Source organism: Bufo bufo, chromosome 5 (assembly GCF_905171765.1).
Source record: "Bufo bufo chromosome 5, aBufBuf1.1, whole genome shotgun sequence".
NCBI classification, from domain to species: Eukaryota; Metazoa; Chordata; class Amphibia; order Anura; family Bufonidae; genus Bufo; species Bufo bufo.
In genome coordinates this window covers 550,203,320-550,229,184 of record NC_053393.1, presented here as the reverse complement: position 1 = coordinate 550,229,184, position 25,865 = coordinate 550,203,320, and the positions used below count along the sequence as shown (strand labels likewise).

The 25,865-nt window shown below is 48.5% G+C and overlaps 2 protein-coding genes across 4 annotated transcripts in view; one reads left to right on the top strand and one right to left on the bottom strand.

Annotated features, from left to right (window-relative positions):
* NBEAL2 (neurobeachin like 2) overlaps window positions 1–9,657 on the bottom strand; it is a 92,863-nt gene extending 83,206 nt beyond the window's left edge. For all 3 annotated transcript variants that reach the window (XM_040431437.1, XM_040431438.1, XM_040431440.1), the window contains exon 1: window positions 9,449–9,657. In XM_040431437.1, coding sequence (XP_040287371.1) covers window positions 9,449–9,574 — 126 coding nt within the window. In that variant the 5' untranslated portion in view covers window positions 9,575–9,657. The remainder of the gene's footprint in view (window positions 1–9,448) is intronic.
* Window positions 113–24,859, top strand: LOC121002639. The gene is made up of 4 exons (XM_040434077.1): window positions 113–124; window positions 400–405; window positions 21,637–23,464; window positions 23,511–24,859. The coding sequence occupies exons 3-4, from the start codon at window positions 22,000–22,002 to the stop codon at window positions 24,857–24,859; spliced, it is 2,814 nt and encodes a 937-aa protein (XP_040290011.1). The 5' UTR covers window positions 113–124; window positions 400–405; window positions 21,637–21,999.
* The last annotated feature ends 1,006 nt before the right edge of the window (window positions 24,860–25,865 follow it).

The window sequence follows — 25,865 nt, the reverse complement described above, 5'->3', positions numbered from 1 at the left end:
AAAGCCGGACTGTCCGGCCTAAAACCGGACCTCTGGCCACCCTAGGGACAGGCTGCTGTGGAGGTCACAGTTAAGGGGACGGTCCGCTATGGAGGTCAGTGTTAAGGGGCAGGGTGTTGTGGAGGTCACATTTTAAGGGAACACAGCTCTGTGGAGGTCACTGTTAAGGGGGCGGGTTATTGAGGAAATCACTGTTAACGAGACAGGGTTCTGTGGAGGTCACTGTTAAAGGGGAGGGCGCTGTGGATGTTACTGTTAAGGGGGCGGGGTACTGTAGATGTCACTGTTATAGTGGACACGGTCAATATCTTTTAATGACACACACAAACATTAAGTGAAATAGATGAAATATACTCGAGCGAAGCCGGGTCCTTCTGCTAGTCGCTGATATATATAAAGAAGGACGTATATATGTGTGTGTATGTATGTATGTATGTTCCGCGATCACTCAAAAACACAACCATCCATTTCCACGACACTTGGTCTACACATCGCTTTGCTACCTGGAAAGAAATCTTGGGGGGTCTCAGCTCTCTAGGACGTAACGTTCTTGAGATATTCCCAAAAAAATGACCTCCATTAGCCAATACAAGCCTGCAAGTCTTTCGCTTCGTATCCCAACTGCCATACACACGGTCACATGACCCTTATCAGCCAATAGAAGCTCGCAGGCCCTTAGTCTCCACATACACACAGTTTTACTCCAGGTTTCCATAACAACCCAGCCATGTAGGTCAGCTTTAGGCTAGGGCTGCAGGACACAAAGGGCACAACTACACTGCTACATGTGTTGCACAATTTTTTTTTATAATGATAGTCTATGGTGTTGCACTGCGGCATGTGACCTGCTGCGGCTGCAACGTGACAGTCGCAGAAAAATCCATCTTGGATGCATTTTTTGCAACTGTCTTGTCGCAGCCGGTCACATGCCGCAGTGCGACACCGTAGACTATCATTATAAAAAAAATTGTTGAGACAAAATGTCGCGCGACACATGTCGTGTAGCCCTAGCATTAAAGGGGCAGGGCACTGTGGAGGTCACTGTTAAAGGGGCGGGTACTGTGGATGTTACTGTTAAGGGGGCAGGCCGCTGTGGAGGTCACTGTTAAAAGGGCAGGGTCCACTATTAAAGGGGCAACTGCTGTGGAGGTCACTGTTAAGGCAACGGGGTACTGTGGAGGTCACTGTAAAGGGGGCGGGCCCCTGAGGAGGTCACTGTCAAGGGAGTGGGGTGTTGTGAAACTCACTGTTAAAGGGGCGGGCTGCTGCGAAGGTCAAAGTTAAGGGGATGGGCTGCTGTGGAGGGGTACTGTGGGGGGGCACTGTTAAGGGGCAGAGTGCTGTAGAGATCACCGTTATGGGGGATACTGTCGATATATTTTAACGACACACAGAAACATTAAATGAAATAGATGAAATATACCCGTGCAAAGCCGCGTCGCCGTCTATCAGCTAGTTTGTTAATAAAGACTGCCGCCAAAAGTCCTCAGATACCACTGACGTCCGGGAATTTACTGACGGCCGACTACCCTGGTGCCATCTATATTTAACCCAATATCTACAGTGTTAACAAAGGGTGTGACCAAGAAGCTGCAACATTGTAACAGGCGTCCATTCAGACCCTCTTCCGAGACCTGCTGTGCTCCTCGGGGTGGTACCATGATCATTGGGCAATTTAACTTTGGCTACAGACCCCTTCCTCCACAATTATGGGGGCACATCATGAAAAACCACCCCTTATGTGGGCGCATGGCTGCCACATGTGAATGACTCCCTAAACCACAATCAAGAGAATTACAGACGCTGGCTCAGTCCCAGAGGCAGAACTAGACGTCTCAGGATGGCAGGTAAAGTCACTGAAGGCCATGCTGGCTCTTGTAGTTCCACAGCATAGCTGACAGCAGCAGGTCCTAGTGCCGCCGCCTATTCCCTGTAGCTGAGCCGGCCGGGCGCTGTAGCCTCTGCATACACAGGATTGTTTGATTTGTGACGTCACAAATTTACTGCAAGAACCTGTGTCTGCGCCGATGTCTGCGCCAGGATCCACGGGCGCCAAGTCAGAAAGACGGAGGATGGCGAGAATAAAACACCCCACCGCGCCAAGGTATCCATCGCCAGTGCTCATAAAAGTTCTGCAACTTTATAACAGACCTTGCGCTCCAATCTGTTTACATTTTGCAGCATCTCTGCTTTCCGTCAGTGAACGGGAACACATACAGACTCAACAGTTCTTAGAGCTGAAGACTTGTTACAATGTTTCCAGTCTGTACAACTATCTGTGAGCTGAACACAGATCTCCCTCCTGAGCCGATCGTGCGCTACATTTTAGGCTACTTTCACACTAGCGTTTTTTGCGGATCCGTCATGGATCTGCAAAAACTTTTCCGTTACAATACAACCGCATGCATCCATCATGAACGGATCCGGTTGTATTATGTCTTCTATAGCCATGACGGATCCGTCTTGAGCACCATTGAAAGTCAATGGGGGACGGATCCGTTTTCTATTGCGTCAGAGAAAACGGATCTATCCTGACACACAATGTAAATCAATGGGGACGGATCCGTTTTCTCTGACACAATAGAAAACTGATCCGTCCCCCATTGACGTGCCGTCTTTCTGCGCACCACATCGCGGACAGAAAAACGCTACTTGCAGCGATATTCTGTCCGCGATTGGAGCGCAACCAAATGGAACGGAATGCATTTTAGTGCATTCCATTTCGTTTCGTTTTGTCCCAATGTCCTATGACGGATCTCAATAGCGGAATTGAAAACGCTAGTGTGAAAGTACCTGCACGGATACACTGTATCTGAGAAGCGTCTAAACTGGATACAAATGTAACAAACCCTCAGCTGTGAGAAGTTTTCAGTCCCTGGATGCATCCAGGAAGACTCTTCTGCAAGCAGAGGTCTTGAAAATTGTGGGATGGAGACACAAAACTTTTCATTATAGACTGGATTATCTTTATGACCCTTTAAATGACTCACATCCGTATTATAGAAACAGGGAGGACCAATTAAAGGGACAGCGCTCTTATTTCCCGCAGGTGGTTGGATCGATAGTTATACCTGGCGATCGGTACAGGAATGGTCCCGGCTGTAAAATGCTGCAAGAATCTATAGAAAATGAAGGCGTGAGTCACACAAGGAGCTGCTGGGACAAGCCCGGGCCCTTATCTTATCCGTCCTGCCTGCAATCAGCTGCACCTAAAACCATCGACCCCGGGGCGACGGCGACGACCGCAACACAAAGCTCCGTAATGGTGGACGCAGCACAGAGGGGATCCATGGGGACAATCTCCAGCAAGATCCATATACATATCACTACAGTCCGCCATTATCAGGGTCTGACCAGGAAGTCACGTCAGCGATGGGACTGTGGAAACACTTCCTGGCACTGAAGTCGCCCTGGAAATATCACCACATCATCCATAACAGGCCAGGACTGGGGAAGAGCCGCAGTAGTCCAGTCACACGTGACCATTATAAAAGGCTGTAATATAGACGTCAATTATATACGAGACAGTAATATACACGTCCATTAAATACGAGGCTGGAGTCTACGAGGCTGTAATATACACGTGCATTATATACAAGGCTGGAGTCTACGAGGCTGTAATATACACGTATATTATATACGAGGCTGGAGTCTACGAGGCTGTAATATACACGTATATTATATACGAGGCTGGGGTCTACGAGGCTGTAATATACACGTCCATTATATACGAGGCCGGAGTCTACGAGGCTGTAATATACACGTCCATTATATACGAGGCTGGAGTCTACGAGGCTGTAATATACACGTATATTATATACGAGGCTGGAGTCTACGAGGCTGTAATATACACGTATATTATATACGAGGCTGGGGTCTACGAGGCTGTAATATACACGTCCATTATATACGAGGCTGGGGTCTACGAGACTGTAATATACACGTCCATTATATACGAGGCTGGGGTCTACGAGGCTGTTATATACACGTCCATTATATACGAGGCTGGGGTCTACGAGACTGTAATATAAACGTCCATTATATACGAGGCTGGGGTCTACGAGGCTGTAATATACACGTCCATTATATACGAAGCTGGGGTCTACAAGACTGTAATATACACGTCCATTACATACGAGGCTGGGGTCTACGAGACTGTAATATACACGTCCATTATATACGAGGCTGGGGTCTACGAGACTGTAATATACACGTCCATTATATACGAGGCTGTAATATACACGTCCATTATATATACGAGACTGAGGTCTACGAGGCTGTAATATACACGTCCATTATATATACACGAGGCTGGGGTCTACGAGGCTGTAATATACACGTCCATTATATACGATACTGGGGTCTACGAGACTGTAATATAAACGTCCATTATATACGAGGCTGGGGTCTACGAGACTGTAATATAAACGTCCATTATATACGAGGCTGGGGTCTACAAGACTGTAATATAAACGTCCATTACATACGAGGCTGTAATATACACGTCCATTATATATACGAGACTGAGGTCTACGAGACTGTAATACACAAGTGCATTATATACGAGGCTGGAGTCTACAAGGCTGTAATATACATGTCCATTATATATGAGGCTAGGATCTATGAGACTAATATACATGTACATTATATACGAGGCTGGAGTCTACGAGACTGTAATATAAACGTCCATTATATACGAGGCTGGGGTCTACGAGACTGTAATATACACGTGCATTATATACGAGGCTGGAGTCTACGAGACTGTAATATACACGTCCATTATATACGAGGCTGGAGTCTACGAGACTGTAATATACAAGTCCATTACATACGAGGCTGTAATATACACGTCCATTATATATACGAGACTGAGGTCTACGAGACTGTAATACACAAGTGCATTATATAAGAGGCTGGAGTCTACGAGACTGTAATATACACGTCCATTATATACGAAGCTGGGGTCTACGAAGCTGTAATATACACGTCCATTACATACGAGGCTGGGGTCTACGAGACTGTAATATACACGTCCATTATATACGAGGCTGGGGTCTACGAGACTGTAATATACACGTCCATTATATACGAGGCTGGGGTCTACAAGACTGTAATATACACGTCCATTATATACGAAGCTGGGGTCTACAAAGCTGTAATATACACGTCCATTACATACGAGGCTGGGGTCTACGAGACTATAATATACACGTCCATTATATACGAGGCTGAAGTCTACGAGACTGTAATATACACGTCCATTATATACGAAGCTGGGGTCTACGAAGCTGTAATATACACGTCCATTATATATGAGGCTAGGATCTATGAGACTAATATACACGTCCATTACATACGAGGCTGGAGTCTACGAGACTGTAATATACACGTCCATTATATACGAGGCTGGGGTCTACGAGACTGTAATATACACGTCCATTATATACGAAGCTGGAGTCTACAAGACTGTAATATACACGTCCATTATATACGAAGCTGGGGTCTACGAAGCTGTAATATACACGTCCATTATATATGAGGCTAGGATCTATGAGACTAATATACACGTCCATTACATACGAGGCTGGAGTCTACGAGACTGTAATATACACGTCCATTAGATACGAGGCTGGGGTCTACGAGACTGTAATATACACGTCCATTATATACGAGGCTGGGGTCTACGAGACTGTAATATACACGTCCATTAGATACGAGGCTGGGGTCTACGAGACTGTAATATACACGTCCATTATATACGAAGCTGGAGTCTACAAGACTGTAATATACACGTCCATTATATACGAAGCTGGGGTCTACGAAGCTGTAATATACACGTCCATTACATACGAGGCTGTAATATACACGTCCATTATATACGAAGCTGGGGTCTACAAGACTGTAATATACACGTCCATTGTATACGAAGCTGGGGTCTACGAAGCTGTAATATACAAGTCCATTACATACGAGGCTGTAATATACACGTCCATTATATATACGAGACTGAGGTCTACGAGACTGTAATACACAAGTGCATTATATACGAGGCTGGAGTCTACAAGGCTGTAATATACATGTCCATTATATATGAGGCTAGGATCTATGAGACTAATATACATGTCCATAAACATACGAGGCTGGAGTCTACGAGACTGTAATATACACGTCCATTATATACGAGGCTGGAGTCTACGAGACTGTAATATACACGTCCATTATATACGAAGCTGGGGTCTACGAAGCTGTAATATACAAGTCCATTACATACGAGGCTGTAATATACACGTCCATTATATATACGAGACTGAGGTCTACGAGACTGTAATACACAAGTGCATTATATAAGAGGCTGGAGTCTACGAGACTATAATATACACGTCCATTATATACGAGGCTGGAGTCTACGAGACTAATATACACGTCCATTATATACGAGGTTGGGGTCTACTATACTGCGCAGCGCCCCTCTCTGACCCTCGGAGGCGTCCTGGTATCTGCCTCACCAGCAGCAGATCTTGTAAAGGAGGCTAGGTGAGAAATAGTGGATCCCACGGGGTGGGGGGGGGGGGTATCTGACCACTGGACCCCCACAATCCAGAAAACAGGGCGACCCCAATTCCTCTCTGAATGCAGTGGTAGTGCACACATCGGTCCACCATTCCACTGACTTCTATGGGACAGACGTGCCCTACCGTTCCATTCATAGAGAAGACAAGGGTGCCCTCATCCTTAAGCTTGTGGCGGTCCCAGCAGTCACCACTCAGTGTGGCCAGGGCATTACCCTCCCGATATAGGGTGATGCCCTTAGAGGGCACTGCTGCCATGAAGGGGGGACTTGTCTGTACAATGTTAGCTAGGTGGTACTTGTCCATTCACATGATGCCAGGACCCAGGGCTTCCAGCAGAACACTGCCCAGAGCCTCACACCGTCTCCACCAGCTTGGCTTCTTCCCATAGTGAACCTAGTGCCATCTCTTCCCCAGGTAAGTGACGCACACGCACCCGGGGGGGGTCTACATGTTGTAAGGTCATTCCTCCGACCAGGCCGCCATCTCTTCCCCAGGTAAGTCACGCACCCGGGGGTCTACATGATGTAACCTGATTCTTATATATACACTGCCCGGGTACAGGTGACCATTATATACACACTGCCCGGGTACAGGTGACCATTATATACACACTGCCCGGGTACAGGTGACCATTATATACACACTGCCCGGGTACAGGTGACCATTATATACACACTGCCCGGGTACAGGTGACCATTATATACACACTGCCCGGGTACAGGTGACCATTATATACACACTGCCCGGGTACAGGTGACCATTATATATACACTGCCCGGGTACAGGTGACCATTATATATACACTGCCCGGGTACAGGTGACCATTATATATACACACTGCCCGGGTACAGGTGACCATTATATATACACACTGCCCGGGTACAGGTGACCATTATATATACACTGCCCGGGTACAGGTGACCATTATATATACACTGCCCGGGTACAGGTGACCATTATATATACACTGCCCGGGTACAGGTGACCATTATATACACACTGCCCGGGTACAGGTGACCATTATATACACACTGCCCGGGTACAGGTGACCATTATATACACACTGCCCGGGTACAGGTGACCATTATATACACACTGCCCGGGTACAGGTGACCATTATATATACACTGCCCGGGTACAGGTGACCATTATATACACACTGCCCGGGTACAGGTGACCATTATATACACACTGCCCGGGTACAGGTGACCATTATATACACACTGCCCGGGTACAGGTGACCATTATATACACACTGCCCGGGTACAGGTGACCATTATATACACACTGCCCGGGTACAGGTGACCATTATATATACACTGCCCGGGTACAGGTGACCATTATATATACACTGCCCGGGTACAGGTGACCATTATATATACACTGCCCGGGTACAGGTGACCATTATATATACACTGCCCGGGTACAGGTGACCATTATATATACACTGCCCGGGTACAGGTGACCATTATATATACACTGCCCGGGTACAGGTGACCATTATATATACACTGCCCAGGTACAGGTGACCATTATATATACACTGCCCGGGTACAGGTGACCATTATATATACACACTGCCCGGGTACAGGTGACCATTATATATACACTGCCCGGGTACAGGTGACCATTATATATACACTGCCCGGGTACAGGTGACCATTATATATACACTGCCCGGGTACAGGTGACCATTATATATACACTGCCCGGGTACAGGTGACCATTATATATACACTGCCCAGGTACAGGTGACCATTATATATACACTGCCCGGGTACAGGTGACCATTATATATACACACTGCCCGGGTACAGGTGACCATTATATATACACTGCCCGGGTACAGGTGACCATTATATATACACTGCCCGGGTACAGGTGACCATTATATACGTGTCCGATATACAGGAGGCCATTAAGCACAGTATATGACCAGTGTCGGCATTATATACGGAGTATAGGTGGTGGCGCGCTGTATATACGGCACTGGTCGAGCTCCGCGGGTCTATATACTGTATATACATATAGTGACAGGGAACCTCTAATATCACAGATAATTGGCCATAAACTAAGTTATCAGAATATTACACGCAGTCACATGACCAGTGCACCAAAGGGGGCGCCAGCGAGCGGCCGACCACTGTGTACACAATACAAGGGCCGGAGCCTGGTGTACATGTGGACCCCCATAACAACAAGAAACTGGGGTCACCCTACAGTCCCCACATGGTCACCTGCCTCCTGCGTGGCCATGAAGGGGTTAACGGCGCTCTCTCCACGGTCACAGCAAACAGCAGGTGTTCCGAGCCGGAGAACAAAGAGTAAGTGCCCCCCCATAATGAGAGTCCGCGGATGGGGTCCACACCTGGACCCCCCTCAATACCTGGGGTCCCCAGAATTAGCAGGGCAGTGGGGGATGAGACAATGGTGGGGACCCCAACCCCAGGAACTCCGCAAACAGAACAAAGAGCAGCTGCACCCTGGGCCCCTGAGGGGCGGGGTGTATTCCAGGGGCCCCTGAGGGGCGGGGGTGTATTCCAGGGCCCCTCACAGGGTGGGCATGTATTCCAGGGGCCCCCTAGGAGTGGGGGGTGTATTCCAGGGATGCGCCATGTCTGAGGCGCAGAGTTAGGGCTACAGCTGGGGGACCCCAGGAGCCACTGCTGGAGGAGCGGACATCATGTTGGGGGGCTGCGGGGCCCCCATTAACCTGCTGCACTGACCCTTCCTGCTCCCCCCACACCTGACACCGAGGGGAGCCGCCCCCTGGACCCTTTGTAACAGACCCCCCCTGCACAGGTGAGTGATGCAGCCCCCTCCTCTCCATGCCCGTACGTGTCAGACAGGGGCCCCCAGGGGCCACGCTCGTTTACCTTGGTGAAGTACAGCAGCCACAATTCATAAAGCTTCTCCTTGGAAGCCATCCTTCCCGTGCACGCCTCTAGTTCATGGCCATGTCCTGGAGTCCCCCTGCTCTTCCAGGCGGTCTCAGGCTCCATGTCGCCCCATGGCAGGTGCGGGAAGGTTGTGAGGCTCCGTCCCCGGGGGAGGTGTGAGGCATCAGCCGCGGCGAGGTGCTAAGTTCACTCCACCTCCTCCCGCCGCGCCTGGGGCGAGGGCGACACCGCCGGACAAGAGCGGTACTGCAGCCGGAGCCCAAACACCAGGTAGAGAGGAGAAAGAAGAGAGGAGGAAGAGAGAGGAGAAAGAAGAGAGGAGGAAGAGAGAGGAGGAGAGAGAAGGGGAAAGAGAAGGGGAAGAGAGAGGAGGAGAAAGAGAAGGGGAAGAGAGAGGAGGAGAGAGAGAAGGGGAAGAGAGAGGAGGAGAGAGAAGGGGAAAAAGAGAGGAGGAGAGAGAGAAGGGGAACAAGAGAGAGAGAAGGGGAAGAAGAGAGGAGGAGAGAGAGAAGGGGAAGAAGAGAGGAGGAGAGAGAAGAGGAAAAAGAGAGGAAGAGAGAGAGAAGGGGAAGAAGAGAGAGAGAAGGGGAAGAAGAGAGGAGGAGAGAGAGAAGGGGAAGAAGAGAGGAGGAGAGAGAGAAGGGGAAGAAGAGAGGAGGAGAGAGAAGGGGAAAGAGAAGGGGAAGAGAGAGGAGGAGAAAGAGAAGGGGAAGAGAGAGGAGGAGAGAGAGAAGGGGAAGAGAGAGGAGGAGAGAGAAGGGGAAAAAGAGAGGAAGAGAGAGAAGGGGAAGAGAGAGGAGGAGAAAGAGAAGGGGAAGAGAGAGGAGGAGAGAGAAGGGGAAAAAGAGAGGAAGAGAGAGAGAAGGGGGAAGAAGAGAGGAGGAGAGAGAGAAGGGGAAGAAGAGAGGAGGAGAGAGAGAAGGGGAACAAGAGAGGAGGAGAGAGAAGAGGAAAAAGAGAGGAAGAGAGAGAGAAGGGGAACAAGAGAGAGAGAAGGGGAAGAAGAGAGGAGGAGAGAGAAGGGGAAGAAGAGAGGAGGAGAGAGAAGAGGAAAAAGAGAGGAAGAGAGATAGAAGGGGAAGAAGAGAGAGAGAAGGGGAAGAAGAGAGGAGGAGAGAGAGAAGGGGAAGAAGAGAGGAGGAGAGAGAGAAGGGGAAGAAGAGAGGAGGAGAGAGAAGAGGAAGAAGTGAGGAGGAGAGAGAGAAGGGGAAGAAGAGAGGAGGGGAAGAATAGAGGAGGAGGGAGAAGGGGAAGAAGAGAAAGAAGCGGGGGAGAGGAGATGAGAAAGAAGAGGAAGAAGAGAGGAGGAGACAGAAGGGGAAGAAAAGAGGAAGAGAGAGAAGGGGAAGAAGAGAGGAGGAGAGAGAAGGAGAAGAAGAGAGGAGGAGAGAGAAGGGGAAGAAGAGAGGAGAGAGAAGGGGAAGAGAGAGGAGGGGAAGAAGGGGAAAAAGAGAGGAGGAGAGAGAAGGGGAAGAAGAGAGGAGGGGAAGAAGAAAGGAGGAGAGAGAAGGGGAAGAAGAGAGGAGGAGAGAGAAGAGGAAGAGAGAGAAGGGGAAGAAGAGAGGAGGAGAGAGAAGGGGAAGAAGAGAGGAGGAGAGAGAAGGGGAAGAAGAGAGGAGGAGAGAGAAGGGGAAGAAGAGGAAGAGAGAGGAGGAGAGAGAAGGAGAAGAAGAGAGGAGGAGAGAGAGAAGGGGAAGAAGAGAGGAGGAGAGAGAAGGGGAGGAAGAGAGAGGAGGAGAGAAGGGGAAGAAGAGGAAGAGAGAGGAGGAGAGAGAAGGGGAAGAAGAGAGGAGGAGGAGAGAGAAGGGGAAGACGAGACGAGGAGAGAGAGAAGGGGAAGAAGAGAGGAGGGGAAGAAGAGAGGAGGAGAGAGAAAGGAAGAAGAGAGAAGGAGAGAGAAGAGGAAGAAGAGAGGAGGAGAGAGAAGAGGAAGAAGAGAGGAGGAGAGAGAAGAGGAAGAGAGAGGAGGAGAGAGAAGAGGAAGAAGAGAGGAGGAGAGAGAGAAGGGGAAGAAGAGAGGAGGGGAAGAAGAGAGGGTGGGAAGAAGAGAGGAGAGAGAAGGGGAAAAGGAGAGGAAGAGAGAGAGGAGGGGAAGAAGAGAGGAGGCGAGAGAAGGGGAAGAAGAGAGGAGGAGAGAGAAGGGGAAGAAGAGAAAGAAGAGGGGGAGAGGAGATGAGGAAGAAGAGAGGAGGAGACAGAAGGGGAAGAAAAGAGGAAGAGAGAGAAGGGGAAGAAGAGAGCAGAGAGAAGGGGAAGAAGAGAGCAGAGAGATGGGGAAGAAGAGAGGAGGAGAGAAAAGGGGAAGAAGAGAGGAGGAGAGAGAATGGGAAGAAGAGAAAGAAGAGAAAGAAGAGGGTGAGAGGAGAGGAGAAAGAAGAGGAAGAAGAGAGGAGGAGAGACAGAAGGGGAAGAAGAGAAAGAAGAGGGGGAGAGGAGAAAGAAGAGGAAGAAGAGAGGAGGAGACAGAAGGGGAAGAAAAGAGGAAGAGAGAGAATGGGAAGAAGAGAAGAGGAGAGAGAAGGGGAAGAAGAGAGGAGAGAGAAGGGGAAGAAGAGAGGAGGAGAGAGAAGGGGAAGAAGAGAGGAGGAGAGAGAAGGGGAAGAAGAGAGGAGGAGAGAGAGAAGGGGAAGAAGAGAAAGAAGAGGGGGAGAGGAGAAAGAAGAGGAAGAAGAGAGGAGGAGAAAGAAGGGGAAGAAGATAGGAGAAAGAAGGGGAAGAAGAGAGGAGAAGAGGGTTAAAAGGAGAGAGAAGGAGAAGAAGGGAAAGAACAAGAAGAGAGGGGAGAGAAGGGGAAGAATAAGAGGAGAGGGGAGAGAAGGGGTGAAGAAGAGGAGAAGAAGGGAAAGAAGAGGAGAATAAGAGAGGGGAGAGAAGGGGAAGAATAAGAGGAGAGGGGAGAGAAGGGGTGAAGAAGAGGAGAAGAAGGGAAAGAAGAGGAGAATAAGAGAGGGGAGAGAAGGGGAAGAATAAGAGGAGAAGGGGGAGAAGAAGAGGAGAAGAAGGGACAGAAGATGGGAAGAAGAAGAGGAGAAAGAGAGGAGAGAGAAGGAGGAAAATAAGATGGGGAAGAAGAGACGGGAGGGGAGAGAAGGGGAAGAAGAAGAGTAGAAGATGAAGAGGTGAGGAAGATTGAAGACTAGATAAAAAGGGAATGAAGAAGGGAGAAAGAGAAGAAGGGAAAGGGTTGGAAGATAGGAAGAAGAAGAGGAGAGGGGAAAGAAGAAGAAAAGATGGAAAGAAAAGGAGAGGAGACAGAGAAGATGTAGAAGGAGAAAAAAGGAAAAAAAGAAGAAGCAATAAGATGAAGAAGAAAAGATGAGATGAAGAAGGAAGTAACATCAGAAGAAGGAGTGCACATCTATTTCTCAGCTACTGAAACGTGGTCTCCAAACATCCCTAAATTTGCAATGAGGCAGAAAAGTACAATTCTGGCTTAACAGAAAGTACGCCCCTTTGTTTTTCTCATAACTTATCCTATACCGCCATATAGTATCCATATAATACTGCCATATACAGCCCGCATAATATCACGCTATAGTGACCAAATAATATACAGTATACGCATAATACCCCCTCAAAGAGTTCATATAAGACCACCATATAGTGCCCGTATAACACTAAATATACCACCTATCAATTATAGCCATATATTGACCAAATAATATGTAGTATCCAAGTACCGTCTCATAGAGCTCATGTGAGACCACCATATATTTCCCACATAACACTGCTTTATAGTTTACACACAATGCCACCATATTACACATGTAAGATCGCCATATAGTTCCCACATAATACCTCTATATAATTCCCAGATAATGCCGCCATTAATAGTAGTTCACACGTAATAGTGCCCGCATAATACCCACATAATATTGCCATATAGTTACCCAATATTCAATTTCCAAATATTACCACCATACACCAGTAAATAATACTGGGTTATTGTAGTTTCTGTGAACCCCACTCCACACAAATACCGGACCCCCTGGTCCTCCTTAAGGCCTCATACACACGACCGTTGTTGTGTTCCGTTCCACAAAATGGGGTTCCGTTGTTCCGTGATCCGTTTTCGTGTGTCTTCCTTTATTTTTGGAGGACCACCAGACATAAAGGAAAGTAAAAAAAAGTCTAAGACAGGTTTGGACAGACAGGACGCGGATGACAATCTTGTGTGCCTCTGCGTTTTTTAGCGGTCCCATTGACTTAAATGGGTCCGCAAACCGTTTTCCGCGAAAATAATAGGACTGGAACCACGGATCACGGACGCGGATGGCAAACGGTGCATTAGCCGAGTTTTCAACGGACCCATTGAAAGTCAATGGGTCCGCAGAAAATCACGAAAAACGGCACAACGGACACAGAATAAAACAACGGTCGTGTGCATGAGGCCTAAACTCAAATAACGGGAATTGGATGGGCTGCAGACTGGAGACTCCTGGGACACTGCCCCCTGCTGGGAGGATCCGTCATAGCAGCAGTGCACACTCCACCCTAAGGCTAGGTCTACACGACGACATTTGTTGCGCGACATTTTATCACACCAATGTTGCGCGACAATTTTTATAATCGCAGTCTATGGTGTCGCACTGCGACATGCAACATGCTGCTACTGCGATGTATTTTTCTGCGACTGTCACGTCGCAGTCGCTGCATGTCGCTGTGCGACACCATAGACTATCATTATAAAGATTGTCGTGCGACATCAAAGTCGCGCGACACATGTCGCAGTGTAGTTGTGCCCTATGTGTCGTGCGACTTATTGTCGTCGTGTAGCCCTAGCCTAAAGGAATTAGGCTCTAGTCCCAAACATCTGAACTAAGCGACTACTATATAGAAATATACATCACGCGTACACCCCTTCACCAGCCTCCCGGGATCGGAGTTCTGACCCACTTAAAGGGATAAGAGCATATATTTTGTAAAAATAAGAATTATAGATCTGGTCTCAACAATGAGAACAAGGGGCCGGTGACGCCTCAGACATGACGCCACCTACAGCTAGAGTATTTGAAAAATGTACGTTTTCAATATTACAGCCGGAGGCGCTGTTGCATTTTAGTCTATGGTGAATTTCAGCTCTCATCAGTGGTGGAAATCGGTACTGCAAGTGACCACATCTTAATTCGTGAGAACATTTGAGGAATGTGACGCACGTTCATGGCAGCCTCCATGATGTCATCAGTGTGGCACTCCCTAGAGGACGCCAGGACTTTCATAAGAGGAAATTCATCTCCTTTAAAAAAAAATATGTGTAAAGGCAACTGACCTCAATCCCCCACGTAGATGTCATCTCACACGTCCCAGGTAGATGGATCCAAAGTGTCCCAAACGTGATAGGGTGCGCTGCTCATTAGATGGAGACACATCCACAATATCATCTGACCCAGCAAGAAGAAGACATGGAAGTTCAGAAATACCCCAGGAGGCACCAGATACTTCACCGCAGAAGTGACTTGTAGTAGCCAAAGTCAGCTGGCGGTGATTCACCCGAAGGGGCGGCAGCGCTGTCATCGCACTGGAGCAATTAAAGGCTTTACAGTGGTAAATCCGCCATTCCACCCCATACGGGGAGGTTAACCCTTGCAGGAACCGCCTCGATACAATCAAAGGATGCAAAGTATCAGAGGGTAACAAACTGCTACATAAACAATACTCGGCAATTTGGAAGGGGGTCAAATATTACGCCTGCACCCCTTATCCCATAGAGCTGAGAGAGGAGCACTACTGACTGATAACCACCTCGAGTGACTCTGATCGCTCTGATATAACGTTATTACAGAACATCCAGTATAAACTACAGAGTAATGGAAGAAAAGATGCAGCGCGGCCGGTTAAACTCCGCAAAAGAGGAGAAGAGGCGACCAATCAACAAAGGGGGAAGTTCCAAAAAAGAAAATATAACAATCTAATGGCGAAAGAAAACGTACAATTCAAATTCAGCGCTCACCAAGATAAACAGCGGCGCATTTATTAAGGCTGACGTTTTAGACGCAGGTCTTAAGCCTTTCACTGGCGGAGGATCCGCCGAAGTTATGAAGAGGCGCTGACTACTCCGCAACTTCAGCGCGTCCAGCTCTAAATATGAGAAGCGTCTGAGCGTCCGAGCTCTCTTACATTTAGACCTTTTTCTAAGCCTCAAACAGGCGCAGAAGATGGTGAATGAGACCCCCGACCGGCCACTTCTGCGCCCACAGTTTCAGACCTGAGCAAATCTGGGCAAAGTCACAGATAGCGGCGAAACTCACCGCTACCTGCGCCTCAGATACGCCTAATATAGGGGTATTTCAGCATAACTGACCCCCAAAATATTTACCAGTATTAATCTCCAAAAAGGGTAAAGTCACTGGACCTTATTTACCAAACCGTCCACTAGCGAAGTTGTCTTTATTGCCTAAATATTTTTAAAAATTTTAATGGAGTAAAAACATTAAAACTCAGCGCTGATTGGTTGCTATTAACATAAAAAAAAAAAAATTGCCATTAATACTGACACTGAGTTACATGCTGTATTATACTCCAGAGCTGCACTCACTATTCTGCTGGTGCAGTCACTGTGTACATACATTACTTATCCTGTACTGATCCTGAGTTACATCCTGTATTATACTCCAGAGCTGCACTCACTATTCTGCTGGTGCAGTCACTGTGTACATACATTACTTATCCTGTACTGATCCTGAGTTACATCCTGTATTATACTCCAGAGCTGCACTCACTATTCTGCTGGTGCAGTCACTGTGTACATACATTACTTCTCCTGTACTGATCCTGAGTTACATCCTGTATTATACTCCAGAGCTGCAATCACTATTCTGCTGGTGCAATCGCTGTGTACATACATTACTTATCCTGTACTGATCCTCAGTTACATCCTGTATTATACTCCAGAGCTGCAATCACTATTCTGCTGGTGCAGTCACTGTGTACATACATTACTTAACCTTTACTGATCCTGAGTTACATCCTGTATTATACTCCAGAGCTGCACTCACTATTCTGCTGGTGCAGTCACTGTGTACATAAATTACTTATCCTGTACTGATCCTGAGTTACACCCTGTATTATACTCCAGAGCCGCACTCACTATTCTGCTGGTGCAGTCACTGTGTACATACATTACTTATCCTGCACTGATCCTGAGTTACACCCTGTATTATACTCCAGAGCCGCACTCACTATTCTGCTGGTGCAGTCACTGTGTACATACATTACTTATCCTGTACTGATCCTGAGTTACATCCTGTATTATACTCCAGAGCTGCACTCACTATTCTGCTGGTGCAGTCACTGTGTACATACATTACTTATCCTGTACTGATCCTGAGTTACATCCTGTATTATACTCCAGAGCTTCACTCACTATTCTGCTGGTGCAGTCACTGTGTACATACATTACTTATCCTGTACTGATCCTGAGTTACATCCTGTATTATACTCCAGAGCTGCACTCACTATTCTGCTGGTGCAGTCACTGTGTACATACATTACTTATCCTGTACTGATCCTGAGTTACATCCTGTATTATACTCCAGAGCTGCACTCACTATTCTGCTGGTGCAGTCACTGTGTACATACATTACTTATCCTGTACTGATCCTGAGTTACATCCTGTATTATACTCCAGAGCTGCACTCACTATTCTGCTGGTGCAGTCACTGTGTACATACATTACTTATCCTGTACTGATCCTGAGTTACATCCTGTATTATACTCCAGAGCTGCACTCACTATTCTGCTGGTGCAGTCACTGTGTACATACATTACTTAACCTTTACTGATCCTGAGTTACATCCTGTATTATACTCCAGAGCTGCACTCACTATTCTGCTGGTGCAGTCACTGTGTACATAAATTACTTATCCTGTACTGATCCTGAGTTACACCCTGTATTATACTCCAGAGCCGCACTCACTATTCTGCTGGTGCAGTCACTGTGTACATACATTACTTATCCTGTACTGATCCTGAGTTACATCCTGTATTATACTCCAGAGCTGCACTCACTATTCTGCTGGTGCAGTCACTGTGTACATACATTACTTATCCTGTACTGATCGTGAGTTACATCCTGTATTATACTCCAGAGCTTCACTCACTATTCTGCTGGTGCAGTCACTGTGTACATACATTACTTATCCTGTACTGATCCTGAGTTACATCCTGTATTATACTCCAGAGCTGCACTCACTATTCTGCTGGTGCAGTCACTGTGTACATACATTACTTATCCTGTACTGATCCTGAGTTACATCCTGTATTATACTCCAGAGCTGCACTCACTATTCTGCTGGTGCAGTCACTGTGTACATACATTACTTATCCTGTACTGATCCTGAGTTACATCCTGTATTATACTCCAGAGCTGCACTCACTATTCTGCTGGTGCAGTCACTGTGTACATACATTACTTATCCTGTACTGATCCTGAGTTACATCCTGTATTATACTCCAGAGCTGCACTCACTATTCTGCTGGTGCAGTCACTGTGTACATACATTACTTATCCTGTACTGATCCTGAGTTACATCCTGTATTATACTCCAGAGCTGCACTCACTATTCTGCTGGTGCAGTCACTGTGTACATACATTACTTATCCTGTACTGATCCTGAGTTACATCCTGTATTATACTCCAGAGCTGCACTCACTATTCTGCTGGTGCAGTCACTGTGTACATACATTACTTATCCTGTACTGATCCTGAGTTACATCCTGTATTATACTCCAGAGCTGCACTCACTATTCTGCTGGTGCAGTCACTGTGTACATACATTACTTATCCTGTACTGATCCTCAGTTACATCCTGTATTATACTCCAGAGCTGCAATCACTATTCTGCTGGTGCAGTCACTGTGTACATACATTACTTATCCTGTACTGATCCTGAGTTACATCCTGTATTATACTCCAGAGCTGCACTCACTATTCTGCTGGTGCAGTCACTGTGTACATACATTACTTATCCTGTACTGATCCTCAGTTACATCCTGTATTATACTCCAGAGCTGCAATCACTATTCTGCTGGTGCAGTCACTGTGTACATACATTACTTATCCTGTACTGATCCTGAGTTACATCCTGTATTATACCCCAGAGCTGCACTCACTATTCTGCTGGTGCAGTCACTGTGTACATACATTACTTATCCTGTACTGATCCTGAGTTACATCCTGTATTATACTCCAGAGCTGCAATCACTATTCTGCTGGTGCAGTCACTGTGTACATACATTACTTATCCTGTACTGATCCTGAGTTACATCCTGTATTATACTCCAGAGCTGCACTCACTATTCTGCTGGTGCAGTCACTGTGTACATACATTACTTATCCTGTACTGATCCTGAGTTACATCCTGTATTATACTCCAGAGCTGCACTCACTATTCTGCTGGTGCAGTCACTGTGTACATACATTACTTATCCTGTACTGATCCTGAGTTACATCCTGTATTATACTCCAGAGCTGCACTCACTATTCTGCTGGTGCAGTCACTGTGTACATACATTACTTATCCTGTACTGATCCTGAGTTACATCCTGTATTATACTCCAGAGCTGCACTCACTATTCTGCTGGTGCAGTCACTGTGTACATACATTACTTATCCTGTACTGATCCTGAGTTACATCCTGTATTATACTCCAGAGCTGCACTCACTATTCTGCTGGTGCAGTCACTGTGTACATACATTACTTATCCTGTACTGATCCTGAGTTACATCCTGTATTATACTCCAGAGCTGCACTCACTATTCTGCTGGTGCAGTCACTGTGTACATACATTACTTATCCTGTACTTATCCTGTATTATACTCCAGAGCTGCACTCACTATTCTGCTGGTGCAGTCACTGTGTACATACATTACTTATCCTGTACTGATCCTGAGTTACATCCTGTATTATACTCCAGAGCTTCACTCACTATTCTGCTGGTGCAGTCACTGTGTACATACATTACTTATCCTGTACTGATCCTGAGTTACATCCTGTATTATACTCTAGAGCTGCACTCACTATTCTGCTGGTGCAGTCACTGTGTACATACATTACTTATCCTGTACTGATCCTGAGTTACATCCTGTATTATACTCCAGAGCTGCACTCACTATTCTGCTGGTGGAGTCACTGTGTACATACATTACTTATCCTGTACTGATCCTGAGTTACATCCTATATTATACTCCAGAGCTGCACTCACTATTCTGCTGGTGCAGTCACTGTGTACATACATTACTTATCCTGTACTGATCCTGAGTTACATCCTGTATTATACTCCAGAGCTGCACTCACTATTCTGCTGGTGCAGTCACTGTGTACATACATTACTTATCCTGTACTGATCCTGAGTTACATCCTGTATTATACTCCAGAGCTGCACTCACTATTCTGCTGGTGCAGTCACTGTGTACATACATTACTTATCCTGTACTGCTCCTGAGTTACATCCTGTATTATACTCCAGAGCTGCACTCACTATTCTGCTGGTGCAGTCACTGTGTACATACATTACTTATCCTGTACTTATCCTGTATTATACTCCAGAGCTGCACTCACTATTCTGCTGGTGCAGTCACTGTGTACATACATTACTTATCCTGTACTGATCCTGAGTTACATCCTGTATTATACTCCAGAGCTGCACTCACTATTCTGCTGGTGCAGTCACTGTGTACATACATTACTTATCCTGTACTGATCCTGAGTTACATCCTGTATTATACTCCAGAGCTGCACTCACTATTCTGCTGGTGCAGTCACTGTGTACATACATTACTTATCCTGTACTGATCCTGAGTTACATCCTGTATTATACTCCAGAGCTGCACTCACTATTCTGCTGGTGCAGTCACTGTGTACATACATTACTTATCCTGTACTTATCCTGTATTATACTCCAGAGCTGCACTCACTATTCTGCTGGTGCAGTCACTGTGTACATACATTACTTATCCTGTACTGATCCTGAGTTACATCCTGTATTATACTCCAGAGCTGCACTCACTATTCTGCTGGTGCAGTCACTGTGTACATACATTACTTATCCTGTACTGATCCTGAGTTACATCCTGTATTATACTCCAGAGCTGCACTCACTATTCTGCTGGTGCAGTCACTGTGTACATACATTACTTATCCTGTACTGATCCTGAGTTTTACAGCAAGACACGGAGGCTTCGTATTGCTTACTCCTTCTTTACTGAACCACCAATAGCAGCAAAGAGAAAAAATTTACATATAAGGAACCATAGCAACCAAGGTCCCTCCCCACTGGCCCCTATAATAGGCCTCTCTTCCTCTGTGACTTCCTCTTTCTTTGCTGCTGCCACCAAGTTAAGTACATCTTCTTTTATGCTTGTGTCATTTATATTTAGTGTCTTTGCGCTGTTTACCCCAGGGTGACTAACCCTGCGTGCTCGCAGCGCTCCCCTTTGCCTCATGCGTTCGGCTTATTGCTGGGGTGGATTGTTTTATTTGCATTACGCTTATCACCGCGCTGAGTTGTTTCGGTTGCCGTTTCCTGCGTCCCCCCCCCACCCCCCTTAGTTTCCCTTCACCCTTAGCTCCGGGGGGGTTCTCTGCCCTAGCCAGTGGTCTTTTGGCACTTTGAGAGTCCTACCTTTTGATCGCTTAGGTTCCCGGCATATGGTGGGCGGATCCTCCGTCCCTGTGGACGGCGGCTTCGTTCCTGGCGCTTACTGTGCGGTGGGACAGCGAGATCTCGCGAGATCTCGGCGGCCATCTTGCGTTTGGCTGCCGCGATTCGCGGGCTTTTGGGGGCGGAGCTACAGCGTCTCCTGCTCCTTCCGGCCAGTCGCTTTTTACTTACAGCACGGTCGGCGGCTCCTGCTGCTCCCTCTGCCTTTCTAGCATCCAGTGTTCTCCTCAGGCATCTCCGCTCTTGACAGTGAGTTACTTTCACCGGGTAGCACTTTAGCCAGGCCAGTGGCAGTTATGTCTGTACCTACGTCCCCTCGGTCTGCCGGCAGGCCCCCCTCCCCCCCTGAGGGATCCGGCCCCTCTCATGTGGATGCCCAGGCGCTGGCTCTACAGCGATCAGTGTCGGATGCGATCATGGCAGCCATGGGCTCCATGTCATCCATCCTTTCTCAGACCATTACCCAGGCCCTGGCCGTCCCACCTTCCAATTTACCTGTGCAGGATCCCATTGCCACTCCGCAGCCTACCTCAAATGACTCTCCTATTGTAGAGGAGGTTTTGACTGGTGCGCATATTGCCACCCCAGAGACCGTGCTTAGACCACGGAAGAGGGCCCTTTCCCGCCGGGCAGAACGGGCGCGGACATGGAAAAGCGCAAGAGCGCAATCCCCGGAATTGTCTGGCTCTGACAGAGCTTCAGACGAGGAGGCATTCGCGGATATGGATTATGAGGCGGAGGAGGATGTCACCCCCACAGTTTAGGGCCCCTCGGCTGCCGTTGCAGCTACCTCCTCTGCCAGGGATGTGGTGTCCCCTTGTACCGCTTCCCAATCTGTGGCGGTTCTGGATGATTCGGGAGAACCTATGTTTGACCCCGAATCTTTGCACCACCCGCGTTCGGCGGAATGGCTCCCCTCCCCTCATGTAGGGGCTTATTTGGAGCACTGGGTGCGTCACTCGCTTTCCCGCGAATCACGCAACAAACTCAGGGCTGAGTGTCCCAGGCCATTGGTTCCTAATAAGGTGTGCGAGACCCCAATAGTGGATCCCAAGATGGCTCAGTTTCTGACCAAAACTGGCTGGAACTCAAAAAAGGGTCTGGATTCAGCGCTTCGCAGCTGCCAGGACAAGATTCTAGATGTCCTCGGCCCACTGACCAAGATCTTGGAGATGGCCGAGTCAGCCAGGAGTGAGGGATCCCCAATAGACCACGAGGAGTTACGGGGCTGGGCCCAGAGGGCCATTTGCCTTACCGGCAACGCCAATACTTCAGTGGCGATTGAGAGGCGCAAGTCTATCCTATTCAAGATAGACCCTAAGTTAGCTAACTTGGCGCTCACTGAGGCGGGAAAGGAAGCCCAGGGCCTCCTTTTCGGTGAGTCCTTCATTAAGGACATGGGCCGTTTTGTGGGCACCTTTACTGCGCTTGACAAGGCCCAGAGTTCGATGCGCAGGGTGTTTCACGGACGGGTCTCTCATCGGGCCGGCAGTGGTAGGGGCCGCCTGTCCGGCCGTGCTAGTTTCCAGGCCCGCGGAGCAAATAGAGGTGCCGGTGGACAAAGACCACCTTTCCAGGACCAACGTAATCCGTCTCCCTTCTTCGCATCCAGAGGACATCAGTGGCGTTCTCGCTCCTTCCGGGGCAACCCAAGCCATCGCAGACCCCTGGGTAAGTCTCCCTCGCATCGGGGATTCTACGGTACCTTGTGTAGGGGGCCGACTCCGGCTCTTTTTTCATGTTTGGGGCCTCATCACCTCAGATCCGTGGGTGCTGACCACGGTCAGGGGATTTCGCATAGAACTCACGGGGTCTCCCTACCTTGTTCCCTCCCCCCCGCTAATCCCCCTGTCGCGCACGGATTGCGCCCTGGTGGGCGCGGAGCTACGCTCCCTCAGACAAAAGCGGGCTATCGAGCGAGCGTCCCCGGCGCAGGGGGCTGTGATCAGCAATATATTCCTCGTTCAAAAGAAAGGCGGGCAGATGAGGCCAGTCATCAATCTTCGCGCACTGAATGCGGTGGTTCGCTACCGTCATTTCAAGATGGAGGGGATCCATCTCCTACGGGACTTACTAGTGCCGGGGGACTGGATGGTAAAGCTCGACCTGAAGGATGCTTACCTGACGGTCCCAGTGGCCAATTGTTCCAGGGACTTGCTCCAGTTCAAGTGGAATGGAGAGGTCTGGAGGTTCACCTGTCTGCCATTCGGACTGTCGTCAGCTCCTTGGTGCTTCACCAAGTTGCTGCGTCCGGTCGTGTCATGGTTGAGGACTCGGGGCGTCCGCCTAATTATTTACCTGGACGACATCCTTCTGATGCACGAATCCAGGGTGGGGTTACTGGAACATCTCCAGTGGACGTCGGATTTGCTTTCAGATCTCGGATTCCTCCTCAACATAGAGAAGTCCTGCCTCATCCCGGCTCGGAGGATGGAATTCTTAGGATTCACGGTGGATTCTCTCTCGGAGTCCCTCAGTCTGCCGACGGCAAAATTGCGGGCGATCCGCAAAGAACTGAGACATGCGCTTCTCATACCCCATCTCTCATTGCGTCATCTGGCCCGCATCATCGGTCTGTTAGCCTCGTCCATCCAGGCGGTGTTTCCAGCCCCGTTACATTACCGTGCGCTCCACCGTCTGAAGATCGCCCATCTTCGGACCGGTGCATCCTTTGCGGACGCGGTGGTCCTGGATTCGGAGGCCCGAGAGGAATTGAGTTGGTGGATAGCCAATCTGGAAGCGTGGAACGGCAGGGCGATTTTCGGCTCCCTTCCAGAGTTGACCATAGAATCAGATGCGAGCCTCCAGGGTTGGGGCGCCCATTGCAATGGTGTATCTACAGGAGGCCCATGGTCAGCGGAGGAGTCCCTCCTGCACATCAATGCTTTGGAGCTCCTGGCAGGATCCTTCGCGGTGAGGAGTTTTTCCAACGGGATCGCCAACGCTTGCATCAAGTTACGTATGGACAATATATCAGCAGTCCAGTATGTCAACCGTTTGGGGGGTACTCGCTCAGCAACGTTGGCTCGTCTGGCCAAAGACTTTTGGACATTTTGCCTATCCAAAGACATCATGGTCCAGGCGGAGTACCTACCGGGACTGAACAACGTCCAGGCGGATTGGAACTCGCGCTACCTATCGGATGGCAGCGATTGGCAATTGGACCCTCGGGTCTTCTCAGCTATCTCGGAATTGTGGGGTCCGGTGTCTATCGACCTGTTCGCTTCACGGCTGAACAGACAGCTCACCCGGTTTTACAGCTGGCGTCCGGACCCGGAAGCATTAGCAGTGGATGCGTTCCTCCAGGATTGGTCGGTATCCCACCTGTACGCGTTTCCCCCATTCTCGATGATTCCGAGGACACTCTTGCAGGTGATTCGTCAGCAGGCGGACCTAGTTCTTGTGGTACCGTTCTGGGGGTCTCAGGTCTGGTTCCCCTCGTTGCTGAGGATTCTAGTGGAGATTCCTGTTCTTCTCCCGACCCGGTCGGATCTCCTCCACAACCCTCTGGGACTACAACATCCCCTTCTACTCGACGGATCCCTGCGGCTGCTGGCATGCCGGATCTCCGGACACCTGGATCGTTCGAGGGAGTTTCGGCAGCAACTCGACAGCTATTGGACAGTGCATGGGCTCCCGGCACTAGGAAGTCGTACCGGGCAGCCTGGAGAACTTGGGCTAACTGGTGCGTGGAACGGGACTTGGATCCCGTTTCGGCACCTGTAACCCACCTGCTAGAGTTTCTCACCTCTCTCTTCGAGGCGGGGAAGGCATATCGGACCATTAACCTTTTTAGGTCCGCTATCTCTTCTACCCATGCGGGCTTCGAGGGAGTCGCGGCTGGCCAACATCCGTCTGTTTCTCGCCTTTTAAGGGGGGCTCGTTTATCTCGTCCCCCGCGTCCTCGTTTTTCCACTACTTGGGACGTGGCCCTGGTCCTTACCTTCTTGTCCTCCTGGCCCGAGAACTCTGACCTCACAATTAGGCAATTGTCAGCTAAGCTCTTGACGTTATTTTGCCTTATTTCGTGCAAGAGGGTCTCAGATGTGAGGGCTCTTGATCACGACGCGCGTTCCTTTACCCCGGAGGGGGTTACTTTCAACATCTCGCGTCGCACGAAGACTAACATACGTTTCGTGTCCTACCCCAGTTTTTCTGACTCTCCGATTTTATGTCCAGTGGCGTGCCTCAAAGAATACGAGTCCAGGACTCTGGCGCATCGGTCTCCGAACAGTTCTCAGCTGTTCATTTCTATTCGTCATCCTTTTGGACCGGTTTCTAGCCCCACGTTAGCACGCTGGCTTAAATGGGTCATGTCATTAGCGGGTGTGGACACGTCTGTCTTCACGGCCCATTCTGCGTGTGGGGCCTCTGCCACCGCCTTGGCGGTTTCGGGTGCCAGATTAGAGGATGTTATGCGCCTGGCTGATTGGTCCAATGTTACCACTTTCAGGGAGTTCTATTTCCGTCCTCCACCTAATTTATTTGCTTCAATCATTGACGGGCTTTGAACTTGCAATACGAAGCCTCCGTGTCTTGCTGTAAAACTTAATGATTTTCCTATTTCATGACGTAAAGTCATAGTTTTATTAAAGACACGGAGGCGAGTATTGCCCACCCTATCCCCTCCCTTGGGGTTTTTTTCTCGCAGTTTTTGGTTACAGGGGTCATGTATCATTACCTCTATGTATTATTAACCTTTTAAGTTATTGTGTTTTAGGTTTTATTGTCC